This window comes from Pelophylax lessonae, assembly GCF_965119305.1.
Source record: "Pelophylax lessonae genome assembly, chromosome: 3".
In the NCBI taxonomy this organism is placed as follows: Eukaryota; Metazoa; Chordata; class Amphibia; order Anura; family Ranidae; genus Pelophylax; species Pelophylax lessonae.
This window is the reverse complement of record NC_138770.1, coordinates 515,833,565-515,855,122: the sequence shown is the minus strand read 5'-3', so window position 1 is coordinate 515,855,122 and position 21,558 is coordinate 515,833,565. Positions and strand designations below refer to the sequence as shown.

General features: G+C 48.5%; 2 protein-coding genes across 2 annotated transcripts in view; both read right to left on the bottom strand.

Annotated features, from left to right (window-relative positions):
* Positions 1–560: 560 nt before the first annotated feature.
* Positions 561–2,475, bottom strand: LOC309550610 (uncharacterized protein; the record flags this gene model as incomplete). Its single annotated transcript, XM_082250953.1, has 2 exons — positions 561–1,153; positions 2,112–2,475. 2 exons carry the CDS (start codon positions 2,473–2,475, stop codon positions 561–563), a joined length of 957 nt encoding a protein of 318 aa, XP_082107079.1.
* Positions 2,476–3,672: 1,197 nt separating this feature from the next.
* Positions 3,673–21,558, bottom strand: part of LOC309550609 (uncharacterized protein) — a gene marked incomplete at both ends in the record, with an annotated part of 166,431 nt that continues 148,545 nt past the window's right edge. The window contains 2 exons of the mRNA XM_082250952.1: positions 3,673–4,530; positions 11,338–11,451. Coding sequence (XP_082107078.1) covers positions 3,673–4,530; positions 11,338–11,451 — 972 coding nt within the window. The remainder of the gene's footprint in view (positions 4,531–11,337; positions 11,452–21,558) is intronic.

The following is a 21,558-nucleotide window of genomic DNA, read 5'->3' as shown; positions in this document are numbered from 1 at the left end:
TCAGACAGCAGGCTGGCAGTGGATTGGCAGACAGATGACCGGTCACAGATGCATGACTAGCGTAGAACAGATGTCCTTATAAAACCTGGCTGAACTGGCCAACCCACCACCCGCTTGCACCCTTTTCCCTTTACCTTATCCCAATAATCGAGACGACACCGTAAGTGGAATAAAATTGGCCATAGCAGCCCTTTTATTAACCAATTTCAAATTAAATTAACATAAATTAACATAAAGGAAAAACCATTCCTTAAAATAGAAACGTCAAAAACAGTTAAAGCTTTTGTTGGTCTTTGAGGCCCTCCATTTTAATGTTCAGATAAATACTACACTGCGGGCCCACTTAAACATAATAGGCCTCCAGCCGCAAAACTCCAGCTCTGAGACAACACTCTACCCGCAGTGTACCCATGTTTCCTTCCAGTCAACTGACCTCAACTGGAACGCACCAGAGGGAACCTACCACCAGTGGGTCCCGAACCATTATCTTGCCTTAAAGGTTCTTGCACCTGCCAGCAAAGACCAACAAAAAGACGCCACCGCACGCCAAGGGTGAAGCCTTACCCTTGAGTGCCCCTCCACACCCCCAATGCCCTCTGAATACCGTCCTGCAACCCCAGAGCCCACAAGTCAGTCCCCACAGCATTTAGGTGCACCCCATCGCCCCGCAAGTACCTCCAGGTCTCAACCTCCAACTCCAGGTGCCTAACGACCACGCCCCCATTGCGACAGACAAATTTCCCCACCGCCTTGTTAACCTTAATGCGGGCCCTGTTGACACGCTCCACCGACCTGGCCAAACGCCAGGAAGTACGGGCGACTATGTCAGACCAGACGATGATCAGGTCCAGGAAGGACACACGGAGACGCAGGAAATCCACTTTTATGTCCCGTATAAGTTCCCGCATGGACCTAACCGCCAGATCATTACCCCCCACATGAAGCACCAGCACATCCGGATGCCTGTCCCACCGAGCAAATTTATAAACCTCCGGCACCACTCTGCTCCATATCATACCCGGCACCCCCAGCCAGCGGACGCAGGCTTCCTGTCTGGTAAAACCCAGCTGTCTACCACCGGGACGGACATCTGCTCGCCTGGCACCCCAAAACACATAGGAGTGTCCCAATATCCAGATGAGGCACGGTTCACCTGAAAGAAACAAAACAAAAGGCAAAATAACAGCAAACCCCTCGCAGGTTCCTCGTACGAACACAGACGCACATAAAAAATCCCCAACGACAATCACAACAGATCAGGACGAACATACAACGAAAACCTCTTCGAATCCCACCTGCCAATGCGCTTCACCGCATCCTCATCCAACCCCCATCGGGCGGCCTCCGTGGCCGCCCCAATGCGGAAGGAGTGTGAGGCATAGCATTTCACATCCAAACCCAGGACACGCAAACACTTACGGAACACCCCGATGAACTGATATCGGGACAAGGAAGCTCCATCAGCATGCACCAACAGCGAGCCCCCCACCTGTGGCCGTATGGCCAAAAAAGCACGCGCAGCGCTAACAGGGCACAAAGGCGATGCCGGCATTGCAAACAAACGGACCCGCACGCCCCTACCCAACTGATCCGTTTTTGACCGACGGAGCAAAATGTGAACTTCCTCCCCCCGGCAGGATACATCCTGCGCCAACAGGCCCCCCGACACTCCCTTAGAGGGGCTCACCAATTCCCCAATCCGAAAGGCCCCAAAAAACGCCAGGCAGAACGCTGCCCGAAAAAGGAGGACTTCATAATCAGAAAAACACAGCGCCCCCAATGTGGCTGAAATATCCAGCAGGAGGGGAAAGGATACAGGGCGCCTACCGTCCTTACGGCGATGGGCCCGTCCATACCCCTTCAGAGCTTGCCGAACAACGAAGTCCTTTGTGAAATCGTGACTACCCTGCAACTTAAACAAGAAGGCCAGGCCGGCCAACTTGCGAGCCACGGCAGACGCTGACCCACCCTTCTCAAACTGTCGCGCCAGAAAGTAAAGAACCACCCACCGAACCGCCGGATCCCCGCTGTCCAGCTCCGCCAAACGCAGCACCTCCCACCACTCGAGCCATACTTTGGAATATGCTGACCACGTAGCCTCACTCACAGACCGTTGAATCCAGCCGGCGAGGACCCCAAGGCAATCTTCCACAGCCAATCGGGACACTGGACCCCTTGTTGCTCCGCCTCCGGCGCCAGCTCCCGAAACCGTTCCCACTGAAAGCGAGACAAGGCGTCAGCCACCGTGTTGACCACCCCCGGAATGTGCACAGCATAAAGAAAAATGTTCAAGTTAAGGCAACGCAACACCAATTGCCGCAGCAGCCGAACCACCGGCTGCGAGGAAGCCGAGGAGCGGTTAATCACCTGTACCACTGCCATGTTATCGCAGTGCAGACGAATCCTCAAATCCCGGAATGCGTCCCCCCAAATCTCCATGGCGATCACCACCGGAAACAGTTCCAAAAGTACCATGTTCCGAAGGAGACCAGCCTCCGACCATGACGAAGGCCAAGGCGCCGCGCTCCACCGCCCCCGATAGAAAGCCCCATACCCAGTGGAACCCGCCGCGTCCGTGTACAGCTCCAGGTCAAAATTGCTGACCGGCCCAGCCATCCACAAAGCCCTCCCATTGTAGTCGACCAAGAAACTGTGCCACAGCCGCAGGTCCTCCCTATGGTCCCTGTTGAGGCGGATAAAGTGCGCGGGCGATGTTACTCCCGCCGTGGCCGCCGACAGCCTCCTACAAAAAACCCGACCCATCGGCAAAATCCGGCACGCAAAGTTCAGCTTGCCCAGCAACGACTGCAAGCAGCGAAGTTGGATCTTGTGAAGGCCTAAGACAGCCCGAATCTCCGACTTGAGAGCCGAAAGCTTGTCCTCCGGCAAGCGACATTCCATAGCGTCGGAATCTACCACAATGCCCAAGAAGCTCAGCATCGTGGTCGGGCCCTCCATTTTTCCGGCGCCAGCGGGATCCCAAACTGCACCGCAATGTGCTGCAACGTAGCAAGAAGCACGGCACACACGTTGGAGGAAGGCGGACCCACGCAAATGAAATCATCCAAATAATGAATGAGGGAATTCGTCCCGGGCACATCCCGAACCACCCACTCCACAAAAGAGCTGAACTTCTCAAACAACGCGCAAGAAATGGAACAACCCATAGGGAGGCAACGGTCTACATAATAAGCCCCCTGCCACCGGCAACCCAACAGATGAAAACTATCAGGGTGAACCGGAAGCAGCCTAAAGGCGGCTTCAACATCCGCCTTCGCCATGAGCGCCCCCCGCCCGTAGCGCCGAACCCAAAACACTGCCGCATCGAAAGGCGTATAAGCCACTGCGCAGGCTGCCGAATCAATCGCATCATTCACCGACCCCCCCTTCGGGAAAGAGAGATGGTGAATGAGACGAAACTTATTGACCTCCTTTTTGGGCACCACCCCCAGCGGAGAAACCACCAAATTCGGCAACGGAGGATCGGGAAAGGGGCCACCCATCCGACCCAACGCCACCTCCTTCGCCAGCTTGTCGGACACCACCGCAGTATGCTGCAGTGCGGACCGCAAATTCTGCGCATGAGGGGGAATGGTAGTCATGGAGCAGGGAATACGAAAACCCTCCGAAAAACCGGCCTCCAAAAGTTGGGCCGCTGTCCTATCAGGGTATCTACTTAGAAAAGGCAGCATCTTTTCCAATATCACCGGCGTCGTCCCTTTTTTGACCAGGCTCCCCGGAGCGTCCCTTACCCCGTTTGAAACAGCGGGACAACGGATGGGCACCCCCGCAACCCGAGCATTCGTGCTTGAAGCGACAGGACCCCCCGAACTTACAGGAACCCTCGTTGAATTGCCAACAGCAACCCCGCCGCTTTGTGACCGACTGCCCAGGGGAAGAAGGACCGCCGCCCCCCCCTGGAAAAAACTGCTGGGGGGCCCGTGCCGACGACATAAGCCGCATCCAGAGGCTAATGTCTTTGTGGTCCCAACGCAGCGACTGCCGAATGGCCTTCCGCTGACGGAACTGTTCATCATACCGCAGCCACGCCGTACCCCCATACACCCTGTAAGCCTCACCAATAGCATCCAAGTAACAGAAGAGAGCCGAACAATGTTCGGGGTTCTTTTCCCCAATCACACTAGCCAGAATCGCGAACGCCTGCAACCAGTTAGCGAAAGTGCGGGGGATTAATCTATACCGCCGCTTCTCCTCATCCTCCTTCTTGTTCTCCTCCGGCTTGAGCCTATCCAAGTTAAATTTCTCCAGCGGCAAAAGAGTAAAGATTTCCACGTACTCACCTTTGACAATCTTCTCCCTGACCTCCGCCTTCAGATGTGCACCCAACGGTCCCTCGAAGCAAACGTAGACTTCGCACCTCGCCGAGTCGTCCAACCGGACCGTGTCCCCCTTCTTAGCACCGTCCCCAACTACAGCCCCCTTTTCCGACCCCCCAGCGGCGTCCCCCACCGATGAGGAAGCGGCCGCAGGTGACGGCTCAACCGCCACGGCCTGCACACCCACCGCCCCCTGAGCCCCAGGCGCTGGCGCAAGCCCCTCCGTCACCCACCCAGAAGCGGGCGGGACCCACGCCGCCGCAGGCGAGGGGCTAGCACCCCCCTGCGTGTCGAATCGCCCGACCAGCTCCCGCAGACCCGACAGCAAGGAAACCAACGCCCCATCCGGCCCCCCAGCGGCAGGCGTACCACCCGCCAACTGGGCAGCTAACCCCCCCCCTAGCAGGCAACCGCGACCCCAACGCGCCGCCCCCACCTAAACCCAACAGTTCGCGTAAAGAATCACAGACAGACACAGAATTCTCACACTCACCGGGCTGCCCAGGGGTGGTCCCGCCAGCCGCTGCTCCGGAAGCCCTCTCAGCTGGGCCGCTCACAGTCGCCTCCTCGTCCGAAACCGACAGCTCGCCTTCTGACCGATCCATCGCAGGTGGGGAAGCCTCATCGGAGGGCCGTGCGGGGGGCCTGCCCCCGGATGCCCGCGAACCGTGCTGTCGTCCTTCGGCTCCTCGCACACCGGTCCCGCCTCCAGCTGATGTTCCGGCAGCACGCCCCGAGCCTGGAGCGCCCGCTGTGGCACGACCCGTGCCTCCCCGCCGATCTGAAGCCCTGGGCCTAGAGGGTCTCTGGAACCTATGGGGGCTGCCGGCCAAGGCACCGGAGGGCCCGGCAGCCGCATCACTGCTCCTCCCCCGCCGAGACTCCTCCCCAACGCCAATAACCTCAGGGGAGGAGTCCGCAGTTCTGCCCGACTGCCGCTCAGGGGGAGGGGGAGGGGAAACTGAGGCACGCCTACCCCTCCCACCCCTCGAGCTCCGCTGCTGCTGAGGATTCCTCCCAGCCGCGCCGCCGGCCGAAGCAGTGGCACGCTTAGCCAGCGGGCCTGGAGGGTCCCTGTTGGGGCTCCTAAGTGATTTCACAGCACGGGGGGGGGGGGGAGAAGCCGGGGAGAAACGCTCCGGAGGCCTGGTTCTCCGAGCGCGAGTGGAGTCCCGCCCCCCCGCCGCCACGGCCGGGCTCTGTTCGCCCAGGACCGCCGCGACCTTAGCCTGGACCCAGGCCGCCCCATGCACCGTGGCCGCGGTGCGGAGGCGGGAGAGTAATCCCTCCAGCTCGGCCATTCTAGAGGGGAGAAGCAGGGGACAGCAGGCAGGCAGAGGAGTAGGCCAGCTGAAAGCAGATGGGGGGGGGGTGAAGCTGCGGGGGCTGTCTGGATGGCAGAGGGACACAGCAGGAGGGAGAGGAGCCATGCAGCCGGGTAGTGAGCCTGCAAGGGGGGGGCCGGACTGCCTACCCCGCCGCACTGAGGACTGAAGTGACCGGAGGAGGAAGCTGGCCGGCCGGGAGGGAAGCCCGGGGGGGGGGGGGGGGGCGCGTGCACAGCCGCACGATAGGAAGCCCGGGAGCCCCACACGTGGAGGGAGTGCTGGCGCGGGTATAGCCTGCGAGGTAGGGGGGGGGCTGGAGTCAGCGTGCACCACTGCTCGTAAGCAGAAAGGAGCTGCCCACGCGTCTGAAGAGCGGGCGCCGGGTTAGCCGGGGGGGGGGGAGCGGAAGACCGAGTCCACTAGTTACCTAGCACTAAACGGAGCTCCCACATGGGGGAAGGGGGGGAGGAAGGAGTTAGAGGAGAGGAGAGGGGAGACTGGCAGCGCAGCGCCGGATATGAAGGGGGGAGGGGGAGAGACAGCCCGAGAGCAGCCTAGTGAAAGGGACGGACAGCCAGGCACTGCAGAGGCAGACAGCCGGAGGGCCCCAGGCACGGAGGGAGGCAAGGGGGACACAACCTCACCCTGGACGCTTCTACTGCCGAGTGAGGGGATTTTGGCGCCCCCCGGCAGATCCCACCTCTTCCTGCCTGCCAGCCCCACCTCCCCCTGAGCTAGCTAAACAGCCTAGGCTCCCCCCATGACCACTGCTAACTTTTGTTCCTGACTTAACCCCTACATTCCCCTGTCCACTTAGTCATGCTGGCCCTATGCTATCTCTCCGCTCCTGCTCCGGGCCTCCCTGGAAAGACTGGTAACACGTGCCAGGCATAGTCAGCTGAGCTGAGCAGATAGGTAACAGGATGCGTAGGTAGACAAGCCAGGTCAGCAATACACAGTCATATACAGGCATGGACAGCAGAAAGAAGAATAGTCAGGGTACAGGTAGAGGTCAGCAACACTGGAGCAGGCAGATGAGCAAGAAGCAAGCAGAATCCAAAGACAGGCCGAGGTCAGGGCAGGTAGCATTCAAGCGAGCCCAGGACGAGCTGGGTCAATCAAAGGAATCAAGAACAGGAACAGAAACACAGGAAGAATTGCAGATTAGACAACAACCAACTAGTGCAGCTGATGCACTTATATAAGCCACTTGGTGCCAGTTTCATTGGTGAATGCACGCACGCCTGCACATATACGCGCACCTGTGCACCACAAGACAGGCACCCGCAGGCCTATGCCTGCGCAGTTGTGTGCGCCTTGCAGCTTCAATTGCACTATGGCCAGTGCGTCCCTAACACCGATTTCTTTCAGGACTGTCTATAGTAGCTGCACTGGGGCTTCCTGCTTTTGAGTACCATTAATGGGAGCCTCCTACACTGGTGGGACTTCGCCACTTAGCACACAGGGCCTTAGCAGGTTGCAGTGGAGAAGTTACTTCACAGCAGAGGTGGGGGACTTGAGTCACATGACTTGACTTAAGTCAGACTTAAGTCACCAGTTTGAGGACTTGAGATTTGCTTGACTAAAATTAATAAAAGACTCGACTTGACTTTGACTTGATATTCATGACTTGAGACTTGACTTTGACTTGAGACATATGACTCGAAATTACTTTACTTTTTTAAGTTATTAAATATTTGCATTTTCTCAAGATGTGTTAAAGCAAAATTAATGTGCCTGTTATGTTTCTGATACCACAGTCACTTAAAACCCCTCAGTGTGTTCTGATTTTTAGGACACTGGCTGTTTAACAATGGAAATACTTAACATGTTTTTATTGACTGTGTGTTGAAACACGACCGGACGAAGGGTTGTGAGCTGTCTGGGCATTCAAAGTGTTTCTTTAACCTTACTAGCGGTATTCCCGAGTGTGGCTCGGGGTTAAATTTCAGTGCCAAAAGCGGTAACCCCGAGCCACACTCGGGGTACTGCTAGGGAGATCGCTGGATCCTGTAAGAGAGGGTACTCACCTTGTCCCCGGGATCCAGCGATGTATCCTGGCAGTGTGCGGCGGCGGATCTTCCTTCTGATGCTTGTGAGCCCCGGCTTCCGTCTCCTGCGACGTGACGCTCGCAGGGGGGTGAAACCGGTGGCGAATTCAAATAGTAAAACACACCAAACACACTGATACATTGCAAAATAAAATAAATTCACATTAGTTTGCCCCCCAGTGCCCTTTCCTGCAGTTTTACTGTACTTTTATGTATATATATATATATATATATATATATATATATATATATATATATATATATATACGGTGCCTTGCGAAAGTATTCGGCCCCCTTGAACTTTGCAACCTTTTGCCACATTTCAGGCTTCAAACATAAAGATATAAAACTGTAATTTTTTGTGAAGAATCAACAACAAGTGGGACACAATCATGAAGTGGAATGAAATTTATTGGATATTTCAAACTTTTTTAACAAATAAAAAACAGAAAAATTGGGCGTGCAAAATTATTCAGCCCCCTTAAGTTAATACTTTGTAGCGCCACCTTTTGCTGTAATTACAGCTGTAAGTCGCTTGGGGTATGTCTCTATCAGTTTTGCACATCGAGAGACTGAAATTTTTGCCCATTCCCTGTCCCTGCTGAAGAAAAGCAGGCCCAAACCATGATGCTGCCACCACAATGTTTGACAGTGGGGATGGTGTGTTCAGGGTGATGAGCTGTGTTGCTTTTACGCCAAACATAACGTTTTTCATTGTTGCCAAAAAGTTTGATTTTGATTTCATCTGACCAGAGCACCTTCTTCCACATGTTTGGTGTGTCTCCCAGGTGGCTTGTGGCAAACTTTAAACGACACTTTTTATGTATATCTTTAAGAAATGGCTTTCTTCTTGCCACTCTTCCATAAAGGCCAGATTTGTGCAGTATACGACTGATTGTTGTCCTATGGACAGAGTCTCCCACCTCAGCTGTAGATCTCTGCAGTTCATCCAGAGTGATCATGGGCCTCTTGGCTGCATCTCTGATCAGTCTTCTCCTTGTATGAGCTGAAAGTTTAGAGGGACGGCCAGGTCTTCGTAGATTTGCAGTGGTCTGATACTCCTTCCATTTCAATATTATCGCTTGCACAATGCTCCTTGGGATGTTTAAAGCTTGGGAAATCTTTTTGTATCCAAATCCGGCTTTAAATTTCTCCACAACAGTATCTCGGACCTGCCTGGTGTGTTCCTTGTTCTTCATGATGCTCTCTGCTCTTTAAACGGACCTCTGAGACAATGACAGTGCAGGTGCATTTATACTGAGACTTGATTACACACAGGTGGATTCTATTTATCATCATTAGTCATTTAGGTCAACATTGGATCATTCAGATATCCTCACTGAACTTCTGGAGAGAGTTTGCTTTATTAAGTTTTTTATTTGTTGACAAAGTTTGAAATATCCAATAAATTTCGTTCCACTTCATGATTGTGTCCCACTTGTTGTTGATTCTTCACAAAAAATTACAGTTTTATATCTTTATGTTTGAAGCCTGAAATGTGGCAAAAGGTTTCAAAGTTCAAGGGGGCCGAATACTTTCGCAAGGCACTGTATATATATACACATACATATATATATACACACACACACACGTATATCTATATGTATACACACACACACATATATATATATATATATATATATATATATAATATATGTATACGTGTGTATATTTATATATAAGTATATATATATATATATATATATATATATATATATATATATATGTATACATACATACATGCATACTTTAACTTATTTATAGTTATTTATTATATTATAATTTATGATTTCGTGATTTCAAACTTTATCATACCCGAGATGTTATAAAGAAGAACGCACAGTAAAAAAAAAAATCATATGTAAATAGTTGGTTTGGGCTGCTCATTCTTAAGAATTGCATGTAAAATAATTGTACCGCTTTCAGCACCTAAAATCGGAAAGAATCATACCGCCAGGGAGGTTAATATGCCAAGAAAAAAGCACTAAGCAGTTTTGTTAATGTTGAAAATAAAACAAAACCTTTCCTGACCACTGACTTTTAACTTATTTAAAGGTGAAAATTGGGGTAGATCAGTATTTTGACTTGATTTGTGACTTGACCAAAATAAATGACTTGACTTGACTTGCTTGACTTCTAGCAGAGACTCGACTTGACTTGCTTGCTTTTCACCACAGTAACTTGGGACTTGCTTGAGACTTGAAGGTTAAGACTTGAGACTTGCTTGTGACTTGCACATGTGTGACTTACTCCCATGTCTGCTTCACAGGATTGGGTCCTTCTGAAATTACGTCATAACTGGATTTGGAGGAAAGGGCTATTGTTCAATTCAATAGGGAGTATGCTCCCACTTGGGCTCATTTTTGGTATTTTTCACCAACACCCAGTCCAGATGCTTAATATGGACCTCGAAGGTCTTCAAGAAGATGATATTTTCCAATCATACTAGCACAGTCTTAAAGTTGAAATCTCAAAGACACCTCTCCATTAAGCGCTGAAATGTTACTACTCAGCCCAAAGGTCATGTGGTTAGATTCGAACAGTCCCAAGGGTGTAATGAAGGCAGTCTTCTCATGATCCTGATCTCTCACCAGGACTTGCCAGTAACCGCTTGCCAAGTCAAGGGTGGAGAAGTACTTGGCTTGGCCCAGCGCCATAAGTGATTCCTCTACCCGGGGCAACAGGTAAGCATCCCTGTGGGTGCATGCATTTAGCTTGCAGTGATTCACAGAGAATTGCAGGCTTCCATCCTTCTTTCGCACCAGGACCTCAGGAACAGCCTAAGGGCTTTGACTCCCCTGAACTATCCCGCTTGCAGCATGTTGTGGAAGAACAAGTCCTTGCCTTCCTGGCATAGAGCTGAGGAAATGTGATGGTATTGATCCTTAATAGGTGGTGTGTCCTCCATGTAGATTGGGTGATCGATGGCCTCTGTAAACCGAAGTCTTCCAGGCTGGTAGCAAAGACTAGTAGGTACTTTTCAGGCAGTTGTTCCAGCAGCTGTTGGTATGGTAGAAGAAAGACCCAGAAAGTAATGTCCAGCTGTTCTAGTAGCAGCTTGTATTGCGAGTCATCTATCGAGGCCATGGCTGCTTGTAGAAGAGCACACGTGGCTTCTACCCTGAGTTGAGCCTCCGAAAAAATACAGTGACAGGGCATTATGTACAGGTCTGCTAGGATGACATGGTGGGGGAGTAAGATTGAGGTTGTCCCCACATTGATAAACTGCACCAGGACCTTTCCTTTTAAAATCTTGGTTAAAGTATGAGCAACCAGCCACTCCCCTGGTGCCACCAAGTCCTTGCAGGGTTCCACCATTACTGTAAACCCCTTAAAGTGGCTTGTGAGCCCTGCTGGGAAGAGACCAGACTACCTCCTGGAGTAATTTTTGCTTGGGAGCTGTGCGCACAATCCTCAATGTTCGGGCTGGTTCGTTGCCTAATAGGCCCGTATCACTTTGATAAACACAGCTCACAGACCACAGCTCTGAAGTTCTGGAATGCTCAAATTGACCTGTAAGTGGCATAATTCCAAGTTTTTTAATACGTTAATGCCTAGAACAAAAGGTATCACTTGACTTATTTGTCCGCGAGTCACCACTACCCCTACTCTATCCCCTACCTGGTCATCAATCTGGATCTTCACCCAGGTGACACCTTCTTCCAAGATAGGCAGGTCATTAGCTGCTTTAAGGGATAGCCATGAGGGGTCCATCTGGTCCTGCATCCAGAACCACTGAGAGTAAAAGTCATACTCCATAACAGTGACCTCGGAACCTGTATCAGTCAGGCATGTGATCTCCTGTCCATTAACAGGGGCGGTCACCACTGGACTGGGCTCAACAATGGACTCTGTTTGGCTGGGACCTTATGGTGACTGTCCTGAGGGTTGTTCCTCTGCCCTGGGAGCCACTAGTTTAACGGTGGCCAGTGTGCTCTTTTGGATTCAGGCCAGCCACAGTTCTTGGCTATATGGCCAAAGCGTCCACACAAGCACTTATAGCCCTCCTCCAGGTCCCTCTGTAATGGATTCTCACTTATAGAGGGAGGGGCCAAATTCCATTTGATTGAGGACATTTATTTTTGTAGGGAGGCCATGTCCAGGCAAGCTCCCTCAGTGCTGTGTATAGCTGACAGAGGTAAAGGAGCCAAGGTCTCCTCTTTCAGGTGGAACCTTTTTATCACTGTCACAGTTGCTTTTGCATCTTCCTGTTTCCGCAAAATGGCGTCCACCACTGTATCATGAAAAGAAATGGTGGGTCTCATTCACTTCAGCAAGGCCCTCCTGAATGGGTTGCAGTATGCCTTTGCCAATATTTTCCCACATTCTTGTATGCAATATAGTGCCATTACCATATACTGCCTATATGATATATTACTAATTACAGGGAATAATATTGTGGCTACAAGCCATATAATGTGACAACAGGCTGTATACTGCCTACCAGCCATAATATTGATTACAGGTCGTATAATGTTACTACAGACCATATACTGTACCAATGTGAGTGTTACGCATCTCACATATTTCATTTAGCAAAATTAGTCTCTCAAAATTGGCTAATGAAGCACACCTGAAAAAGTCACATGAACTTTGAGATCGTGGCATTTTATATTTCTAGGCACTAAAATAATTTATGAAATATGAATGAAATACTGGGTGCTCAGAATGACTAAACATAGCTTGTGATACCAGTACATTGACAAGATGTGGTCTCTTTGAATTGCAAAGCTTTACTAGCAGTCCGGGTATTGTTGATTATTTTGCTCTTGTTTTCTTTCCTTCCATCTACACTCCACTTCTCCATTACTTCTTCAATATCTGCTTAACCATTTTTTATCTTTATTTTAGACACGGATTTGATATTCCTGCTGTGGATAAAAACATTATTCTTAAAGGTTAGTAAAAAGGTGATTTGATATTACAGCAAAATGGTCTACAACCAATAACTGTTATATGTATACCCTTTATTTGTCACTTCTATATTATACCACAAGGTGGCAGAGTTTAGTCTAATATGGTTAAAGAGATGTTCTATGTTCTGCAGAGTCATCATGTTTTCATGATTAGAAAAAAAATGTAACCTGCTTTTTGCTTACTTGTTTTCTGAGACCTATAAAGAACACAACTAACTATATTATACCTCATATCTTTTCAATGTAGAGAGTACAACCTACTAGGAGCCAGATCGGATCTCTAGCTGCCTTAGAAAAGACTGGAGTTTGTTTTGCTAAGGCAAATAGGCTGTTCACCTTGTAAGGGATGTTGCATTTTGCATGGTGTAACTTAAATCTACAGGGGACCACCTGGAAGTATAAATAGATAAATATTAAAAGACTCAAGGTATATGTTCTCTACCGTGCACGTGTTGTAAATGCATTTTCCATACTCTCAGCACAAGTCTCCTTTAAAAGAGAAGTATGGTATTTAAATTATTCGACCTGAGGCTGCATCTGTCCCCCTCTGGCTCTGCATTGAGAACAGAGCGATCAAAGACTGCAGTATTCTGTGAGCAGAGAGTTGGGGTCTGTAACACTCTGGCTCTCTGTTTTGCCCCTTCAGAGCTCACTGGAGCGCTGGGCTGTGGAGAGGTAGGAGGAGCTGGCTCAGGCTCTAAGTAGATCGCTGAGAGGCTCAGGCAGCTGTTGGTCCAAGCTTCTAGGGCGGATCCTGACCATTTCGTTTCAGAGCCTAGACCTGGTCTGTGTGACATCAGCCGACAACGGGCTTCAGCCCCCTGTCCGCTGAAGGCGGATCACAGGAGTACAGAAAGAACTGCACTCCTGTGCTCCACAGGAGAAGTACAGCCAAAACAGTTTTGGCTATACTTCTCCTTTAAGTGGCATGTTGTGAGCGTGTGAGCCTATTTACTGTAGTGTGTAAGGGATGAGCTTCAGACCTCACTTAGACAGGAGACACTTAGTCTACCAGCATATTTTTGGAATGTAGCAGAAAACTGGAGTACCTGGACGAAATCCATGCAAACACAAGGAAAGCATGCCAACTCCATACAGATAGTGTTCGGGCCAGGATTTGAACCAAGGACCCCAACATCCCCCCTTTTCCACAAAGGCCTGCCACTATTTAACCATGTTCCTTAATTTGACTATTTTCTGGCCCCCACCCCTGAACTCATCACCACCATGCAGTTTTTATAGTCTGGGTATCCACTTATACAAAAATACCTGTACAAAAATTTACAAGGAGAATCCAACAAACTTGAAAAGGGAAATAACATATGTACAGAGCCATGTGGAATACCCCATATGTGTCTAGTAGATAACAATAACAATAAGTTACGTGAAAAAATATAGACATCTATTGTACAAAATTTACAAATTTACACAAAGTTTCCCCAAGTGCATTATATTAAGTCATCCCCCGCCAAACAAAAATCTGTCTGACAGGAAGAGGTTAGACATCCTGACAAACCATGCTACAAAAAACATTTGTACATATATACAGTACATAAGATAGACAATAGGCAAACTTTCAAAGGCATGAAGATCCTCTACAAGCCTGTTAAGGAAAAGGGTGAGCATGTAGTAACTCTACATCCTACTGTATATACTCATGGTGAGACTGCCCTCTCTGCAGAGGCGACCTTCTTACCTGCAAAATCTCTAACACTAACGTTCCCATAGAGACTTCTGGTGCATCTGGCCCCCTAAGGGCACACTTGACTCATCGTCCTGTTGTGTACCTGTAATATACAAACAGAACAAACTACCAATCTAACTAACTGAACATTTCTGTACTTGTTCCATCTGGGAACCATATGACTAGAAATAGGCACAGTGCCTCTCAATCACCAGGGCACTGGCGATTTCCTATCCTAGTCAGACCCACAAGTTAGGATGAAGAAGCACAGAGTCCACCCGACTGGTGTTCACAGTGTCTTTCTCTCTGTAACACTGAGGCAACACATCTTCCTCTGGCGGCAGGCTATTATTGCTGGAGCCTGAACAAAGCTTGTCTACTTGTGAGTGTATGTAAGAACTTTTCAAAGGATCCTTCACTCTGGCACCCCCTTCTCTGAAGAGACAATGAGCCACTACCCTTCTCTCACAAGGTATCAACTCGCACAAAGTTTCTTCCAACATTACTCTGTCCCACTGGCCCAAATAAATCTTCGCAAAGTGACCTTTAAATAAAGTATCTTCGCAAAGTGTCCTTCCTCAATACTTCTTTTAGCAACAGTAATGGCCCATGGCCCAAAAGATCTTCACAACGTGTCCTGTAGCAAGGTGTCTCTGTGAACAAGGGGTTTACCCTCTCTAGGTAGCACCCCCTGACTTTAACAGGAGAGGTCCTCTGTGGCAGAAGTTCTTTCTTCTAGGCGATGAAACTGTGGCAGTTTTGATGATCCCCATCTTCTTTTGCTAGGATAGAAGGGAAAGGGGATCTGGAAACAGGGCTGCTAGTCCTAACAGCAAGATTGTAACAAAGGAACTCTTCGGGCGCACTAGCCCCTTTGTAATTCAGAATCTCAGCACACCTCAGTAGTAGTGGTCAGGATGAGGTATCAGATGATCTTGCCTTCAGGACTCAGGATACTGATGGCCCAGGCTTTGCCTTTTCCATCTGGGTAGTTGTCTTCCACTCGGTCAGTGTATATGGACCACCCCAGATTCCAGTTTGTCCTAATAGACAGGAAGGTGTCCCACAACTGAGGCCTAAATTGGTTCTTGGGGACATGTAGAACCCATGTAGAGTGCCAGACAGCCTCTTCACACCAAGCCACCCTCTTGCTCTCGATTTTTTCCATTATCTCCCGGGGAGCATATGGATAATCGTATCTGTACTCCATGGCCACCTTCCTTTGGCAAGTCGTTGAAAACGTGAGAACCTGGGACGTTTCTGCCTGTCTCCTCTCCCAGAGGGAGTGTGGGGGGTCTCTACTTTCACAATCAGCTTGGAGTAGGCGTTGTTCTGCACCTGAGCCTGGGCATAGGTGCGGGGTGGGGATAGGTCTGGGACCCTAGTGGCATAGGCCTCACAGAACCCCATATTATGTGCACACTTCATCCGAGCGACCACTGCCTCTCTTTCTTCACTAAGTGAACTGGAACTTGCAGGACTTCTTCTTCCTTCAGTTCCCCAGTCCCACTCAGCCTCCATTGCTGATTCCCAGTCATCTATTCCATCTTCCAGGGATCCATAACGATACTGGAAACTAGGTCGTGTCACATCAATGGCCCTGCCTCACCTTCACTGGAAAAAACTGGAGGACTTCAACTTCTTGGCCCATTGACCCGCTTCTTTAACAGCTGGACTGTTTGTTGCTCCGACCACAACCAATGCACCTTGTGACCACTGCTTGGCCCTCACAACTTGTTCATTGCACCTCTGGTTTGGCAGATGGTTCTCAATTCTACGATGTGCATGATAGCCTCGGCTGTCCCTGGTCTCTCTCTCCTTATTGGCTGAGACAGCAGCAGAAGCCATTGGTTCCCACTACTGTCAACCACAGGTGGTGAGACAATGAGCAGAGATTGGGGGGTGGGGTGGGGCTGAGCTGCGGCTTTGTGTGAATGGACACACAGAGCAGTGGCACGGGAGCAAGCCTGCTTGGGTGCCCCCATAGCAAGTTGTTTGCAGTGGGGGCACTTGGCTGGAGGGTAAGGCCAGGAGCACCAGTGGGGGACCTGAGAAGAGGAGGATTGGGGCTGCTTTGTGCAAAACCACTGCACAGAGCAGGTAAGTATGACATGTTTGTTATTAAAAAAATAAAATAAATACCTTTACAATCCCTTTAAGGTTGCTAAGTAAGGACCTGCATCTAAGGGCTTTTGCATTGCTATATGATTGAAGCAGTGCAAATGCAGGTCAGGATATCAACTACAGATCAAATGCATTTGTCAATTAATTCTGAATGATCTCAGAGGCATCTGAAAGTGATGTCATCGACACAAGCCTAAACTCTTGCCTTGCTGAAAACCGCATCAAAGCTGTAGCAAGCAGAACATTTCTAATGCAATTAGATGACGCTAAATTTTTTTATAGGCCCACACCTGTTTCATATTCCCCTAAATGTCATCATTTATTATTCCAACAAAAAATGCTGTTATGTATTGACTGATTGCAATATTATTTAGACATTCGGCATGTAATGACATGTCCTAAATATTAATAAAACCTTTTTTTAATAATACATCTGAAACAACCTACTGTTGATAGATGTCTAGTCATAATTTCTCAACACACCACCTTCTAAACCTTTGTCCCTGTAGACATAATAATGTCATGTAATTTCCTTCTCCATATTTGTCATTGTCCAAAACTTATCTAACATAGTAAATAAAACCTTTAGTAATTTATACTTCCGTTGTAGTTATTTGTGTAGTCTAATTGTGCTGAAAAATGTCAGTTATGTAAAGTATAGGCACCCTTACAAATAAAATCCTGTTATACTCCAATAATTACACATTTGAACTAAAATTTCATCTGATGGTGATCATACATCATTCAATTTTATTATCCAATGTGTGTTTCAATCAAAATGATAGAATCTGCAAAACAATTAAATTAGTGATCGACTGATATCGGATTTTCGTTGCAAATACCGATATTCTGGCCATTGAATATCGATATCGGCCTGATATTGGCCGATATTTTTGTACATTTAAAAATTTTTTATTTTTTTTATTTTTGACAGGTACTGTTATGGAGGGATCTGGGGGTCTAAAAGACACCAAACCCCTCCTCTGCACTTAAAAGCATTCCAAACAGCCAAGTTTGGCTGTTTTGAATGCTGTAATTTTTTGAAACTGGCGGTGAGTACCCGGAAGTGATGTCATGACATCACTTCCGGGTTTTTACATGGAGACCCCATCAGAGCCGAATGCGGCTTTGATTGGGTCTTCGGCGGCTGTGCAGGTAGGATGCCCGGGTCTCCCGGTGGGACGGGAGACCCGGACAAGCCGCGGAAGGGGGCGGCAGGGGAAGGACGTCCCCTCCCGCTCCTTGTAATGACAGCCGAGCGGCTTCTCAGCCACATCGGTTGTCATTACAAGACGACCGACCGTCGACTATGGACTCCGGTACCGGGGTGATGCCTCTAGCTGCAGGCATCACTCCAGTACATGCACTTTCCCTAAATATCAGCAATATCTGTAACCTCTGGGGCCAATTCCGATATATCGGGGAAAGTGCAGATCGGCCCTCAATATATCGGTAGATCCCTAAATTAAATAGCCATAACATTCCTTCCTTTTTAGACTCAATATAGATCGGATTCAATCAAACTAAGTCAATTGGCCAGGGCAAAAAAGTATTGATCGCTTTGCATCAATTGGCAGCATGATACAATCATTTTTTTTTTTTTTTGATTGATCAGATTATAAAGTATAACTAAAGGCAAAACTTTTTTTTTTTTTTTTTTTTTTTAGTTTTGGATAGAGAGAAGGTGGATTAGAATGCTTGACAGGTTTGTTTTGCTGTCTGTGTCCCATTTAATAAGATTCAACTTCTCTATTTGTCCTGTTTACTATTCTCATTAAAGGTGAAAGTAAAAGTAAAAGAAAATCCCACATTTTGGGTTGTCCCCAGAAAAGTAATAGAGGGAAAATCTTCCAATGGAGACACTAGTTCTGGAGACCTTGGCGTCCCCGAGGAATTCCCTTAATTTGCAGGGATTTCCTCTCACTTCCTGTTTGACTATAGGACAGGAAGTGAAGGGAAATCTCGGCAATGGGACACAGATGGGACTTACAGAGATGTGATTGATAACTTATGATCAATTAAAATCAATTTATTTTATTAATCAACTTGCAAATTATAGATTGATTATTCTTATGGGCGGGCTGTAAAGTCACTATTCACACGGGCATCTAAAATGATACATTTAGATGTGTGTACAACTTATAGTTTAGTGTACAACTAAAAGCAGCATTACAGGGAACAATGAGGCTAAACACACACCTGCATGTATATAAATAAAAATGTGTGTCCCGTTTAGTGGCGTACAAAACAAGAAGCAAAAAGCTGTACCCAGGCCTGTACAAATCTTTAGATTTTATACATGTACGCGTGTAAATAAGTGTGAATGCATGTACTGTAGATGCGTATATACGCACACTTGTAAAGTCATTTGAAGAATTGTACGCATCTAAACGCAGTACACATCTAAACAGGAGTACTTTAGGTGCGTAACTTACACAGAATCTTCTGCTAGCTCTGCCAACAAGAGTCTGTGTTCTGTGCAGAAAATACCCATATGCTCATGAAAAAGAGTCCCGAAAGAGAAGACATGTTGCCCAAAATCATTTGTAGCACTGTAAGTGAGAAGAAGAACTTAGTTACTTGCTGCTGGTAGGAACTTCTTGTCTTGAGGCCAATTGAAGTGGCTGCTTTTGATGGCACTCATCGAGGCATGGCGGGGGGTGGTGGCACCAAGGCTCCAGTGTCCATATCAGATACTCTATCCTCAGCACAGTTTAGTAACGCTGAGCCTGGTAAAACCACAGGCTCTGCATTACTGAGTACCCTGCCTGGCCAAAGGTAGGCAAAGTGGCCGAGTTGACAGTGCAGGTTTAAGGTAATGGAACACGACACTGCTAGCATAGATTTACTGATTCTGAGCCTGCAATTATGATTTTTAAAAATGGCAGCCTTAGGTGGCATCCATCCTAGACATGTTTAGCATGAGCACTTTGAGCTGGATATCACTACGTCTGAAGTTTATTGTACAGTCAGATTGTAGCAGGTATAGAGTCTGTAACACACAGAGCACATGTGAGTTTCGCCCTTTGTCAATTGAATAATATTTAGAATAATTCTGTGCTGTGCCAACACAGTTTGTGTGTTTGATATACTGTATTTTTGTTTAGTCAGTTAAGCCCTGTTCTCCCACAGTGATAAATGCCCTCTATTTAATTTCAACAAATCCTCGATAAGGCATGGGTCTCTGGCGTTTACATGTGGGCAGAAAGCACCAAGGAACCTCCAGCCCTCCTGCTGGGAGCCTGTAGAACTCAATGAGAGGCTGAAAGCTGCTGCAGCTGGACAGGACTGGAGTGCTATTAATGTTCAGGACAGTATGCACCTGTAGCACCCTCTAGTATGTGCTAGATGTAGGATTTTTTGTAAGGTTTTTTGTTAGTGTAGGGAAATTTAGTTCAGCTCAGGCTGAATCTGGGTCAGGGTTCAGTTTTTCAGGGCTGGATGATAGCTCCTCTGATGCCTCCCCCTGGTATAGAAGGGTGTAGAAACTTCTAGAGCTGTGGAGGTGAAGAGGGGCTGTTTGGAATATTTATGAGGGCCTTAGCCAATCCCCAGTAAAGGGCTAACAGGGCAAGGCTTACCTCATAAATAAGCATGAGCGATGCATGCAGGGGCAGTCAAGTGGAAGATGAAGAGATAGTGCTGTGGAAGCTGTCGGTGGCCCTCTGGGGTGCCCCCTTGTCTGGGGGAGGGGAGGTGACTTTGGGCCGGGCTCGGTGCTGGAAGGATTTTGCCATACCACATGGAGGAAGCTCTTCTTGGAGGCAAGGGAGCAAGTGTGAGGACAATGTGAGTACAGCAGCACTACTGGGGACTTACAAGAAGGGAGACTGCCACATGTAGCCAGTTCTTCCTGAAGACTGCACTGTGCTAAGTGTTCAGTCCACCCCTTGGAGATCTCCTGAGAGTCAGCCGGGTTGGCTGGTGAAGAGTCAGCCGAGTGGGCTGGTGTGAGACAGGCTGGAGGATTGTGGAGGAAAGTTAGCCTGGAAGGCTGGTGTAAGGGGCAGCTGAAGCCAGGTGGGTTGGCAGTGCCTAAAGAGGTGGTGCTGGGACCAGTAGCCACAGGGGAAGTAATGCAAGCTGATCACTGTAAAGTGCTACACAACAAGGGGCTAAGAGTTCCTGCCCGTAAAGGGCCATTGCTAAAAATCTGATTATGCCTGTCAGATCTACAAACAGTGTTTCAGCTGCAACTGCAAGCAAGTGAAGTGCTGGAGGGATGTTGAGGGGCTGTATATAGACTGTATATAGACTGTGTATAGGAAAGATGTCCCTGAAGTTGTTGCCAAGTTTTTTCTTCTGTACATCCATTCAAAGTCCAGAATTTTTAAAGCTTGTTTGAACTGTCAGAAAAAAGGGGGCAGGGAAGGGACACACCCCCTTCACACAGCACACAGAGCTTAAATTGTCAATCAGCTGGAGCTTCCCTGCCACCTTTTTTTCTCTTGGTGTCAGGAAAACTTGTCAGAAGTAGAGATGCACCATATGAGTATGCCACTGCATCATTTCCTGCTTTTCTATGGCTGATGTTCTACGTGTGACCTCGTATAATGTGCAAGGATTATGCTCTCCCAACAAGCGGGGCAGGATGTGCCAGGAACTGCGTCATTTACGCCCTGATGTTCTTTACCTTCAGGAGACGCACTTCACTGCAATCCACCCCACGCTTGCCTACTCAGATGTACTCTCAGTGGTTACACAGTGTGTCCCCGATCTCTAAAAGCCAGGGGGGTGGCCATTGCTAGCCACAAGCACTGTCCATTGGTGGTGACTGACATCTTATTGGACCCGGAGGGTAGATTCCTTTTTTTAAAGGGTACTATTTTTGGCCAAATGTATACTTTTGCTAATTTATATGTCCCCAATGCTAGAATGGCCTCCTTTCTGTCCTCTACCCTCAACAGACTGAAGAGTTTTAGGGAGGGCATGGTTCTACTTGGGGGTGACTTCAATGTGGTCCTTGACCCGAACATGGACTCCTTCTCGGGTCACTCTCCCCTCTCCTTCAGGGCTCAAAAACACCTTAGGAGGCTGTTCAGGACACTACATTTGGTGGACTGCTGGCGCGCTTAAACCCTGGGGCCAAGGACTACAGCTATTATTCCAAGGTTCATG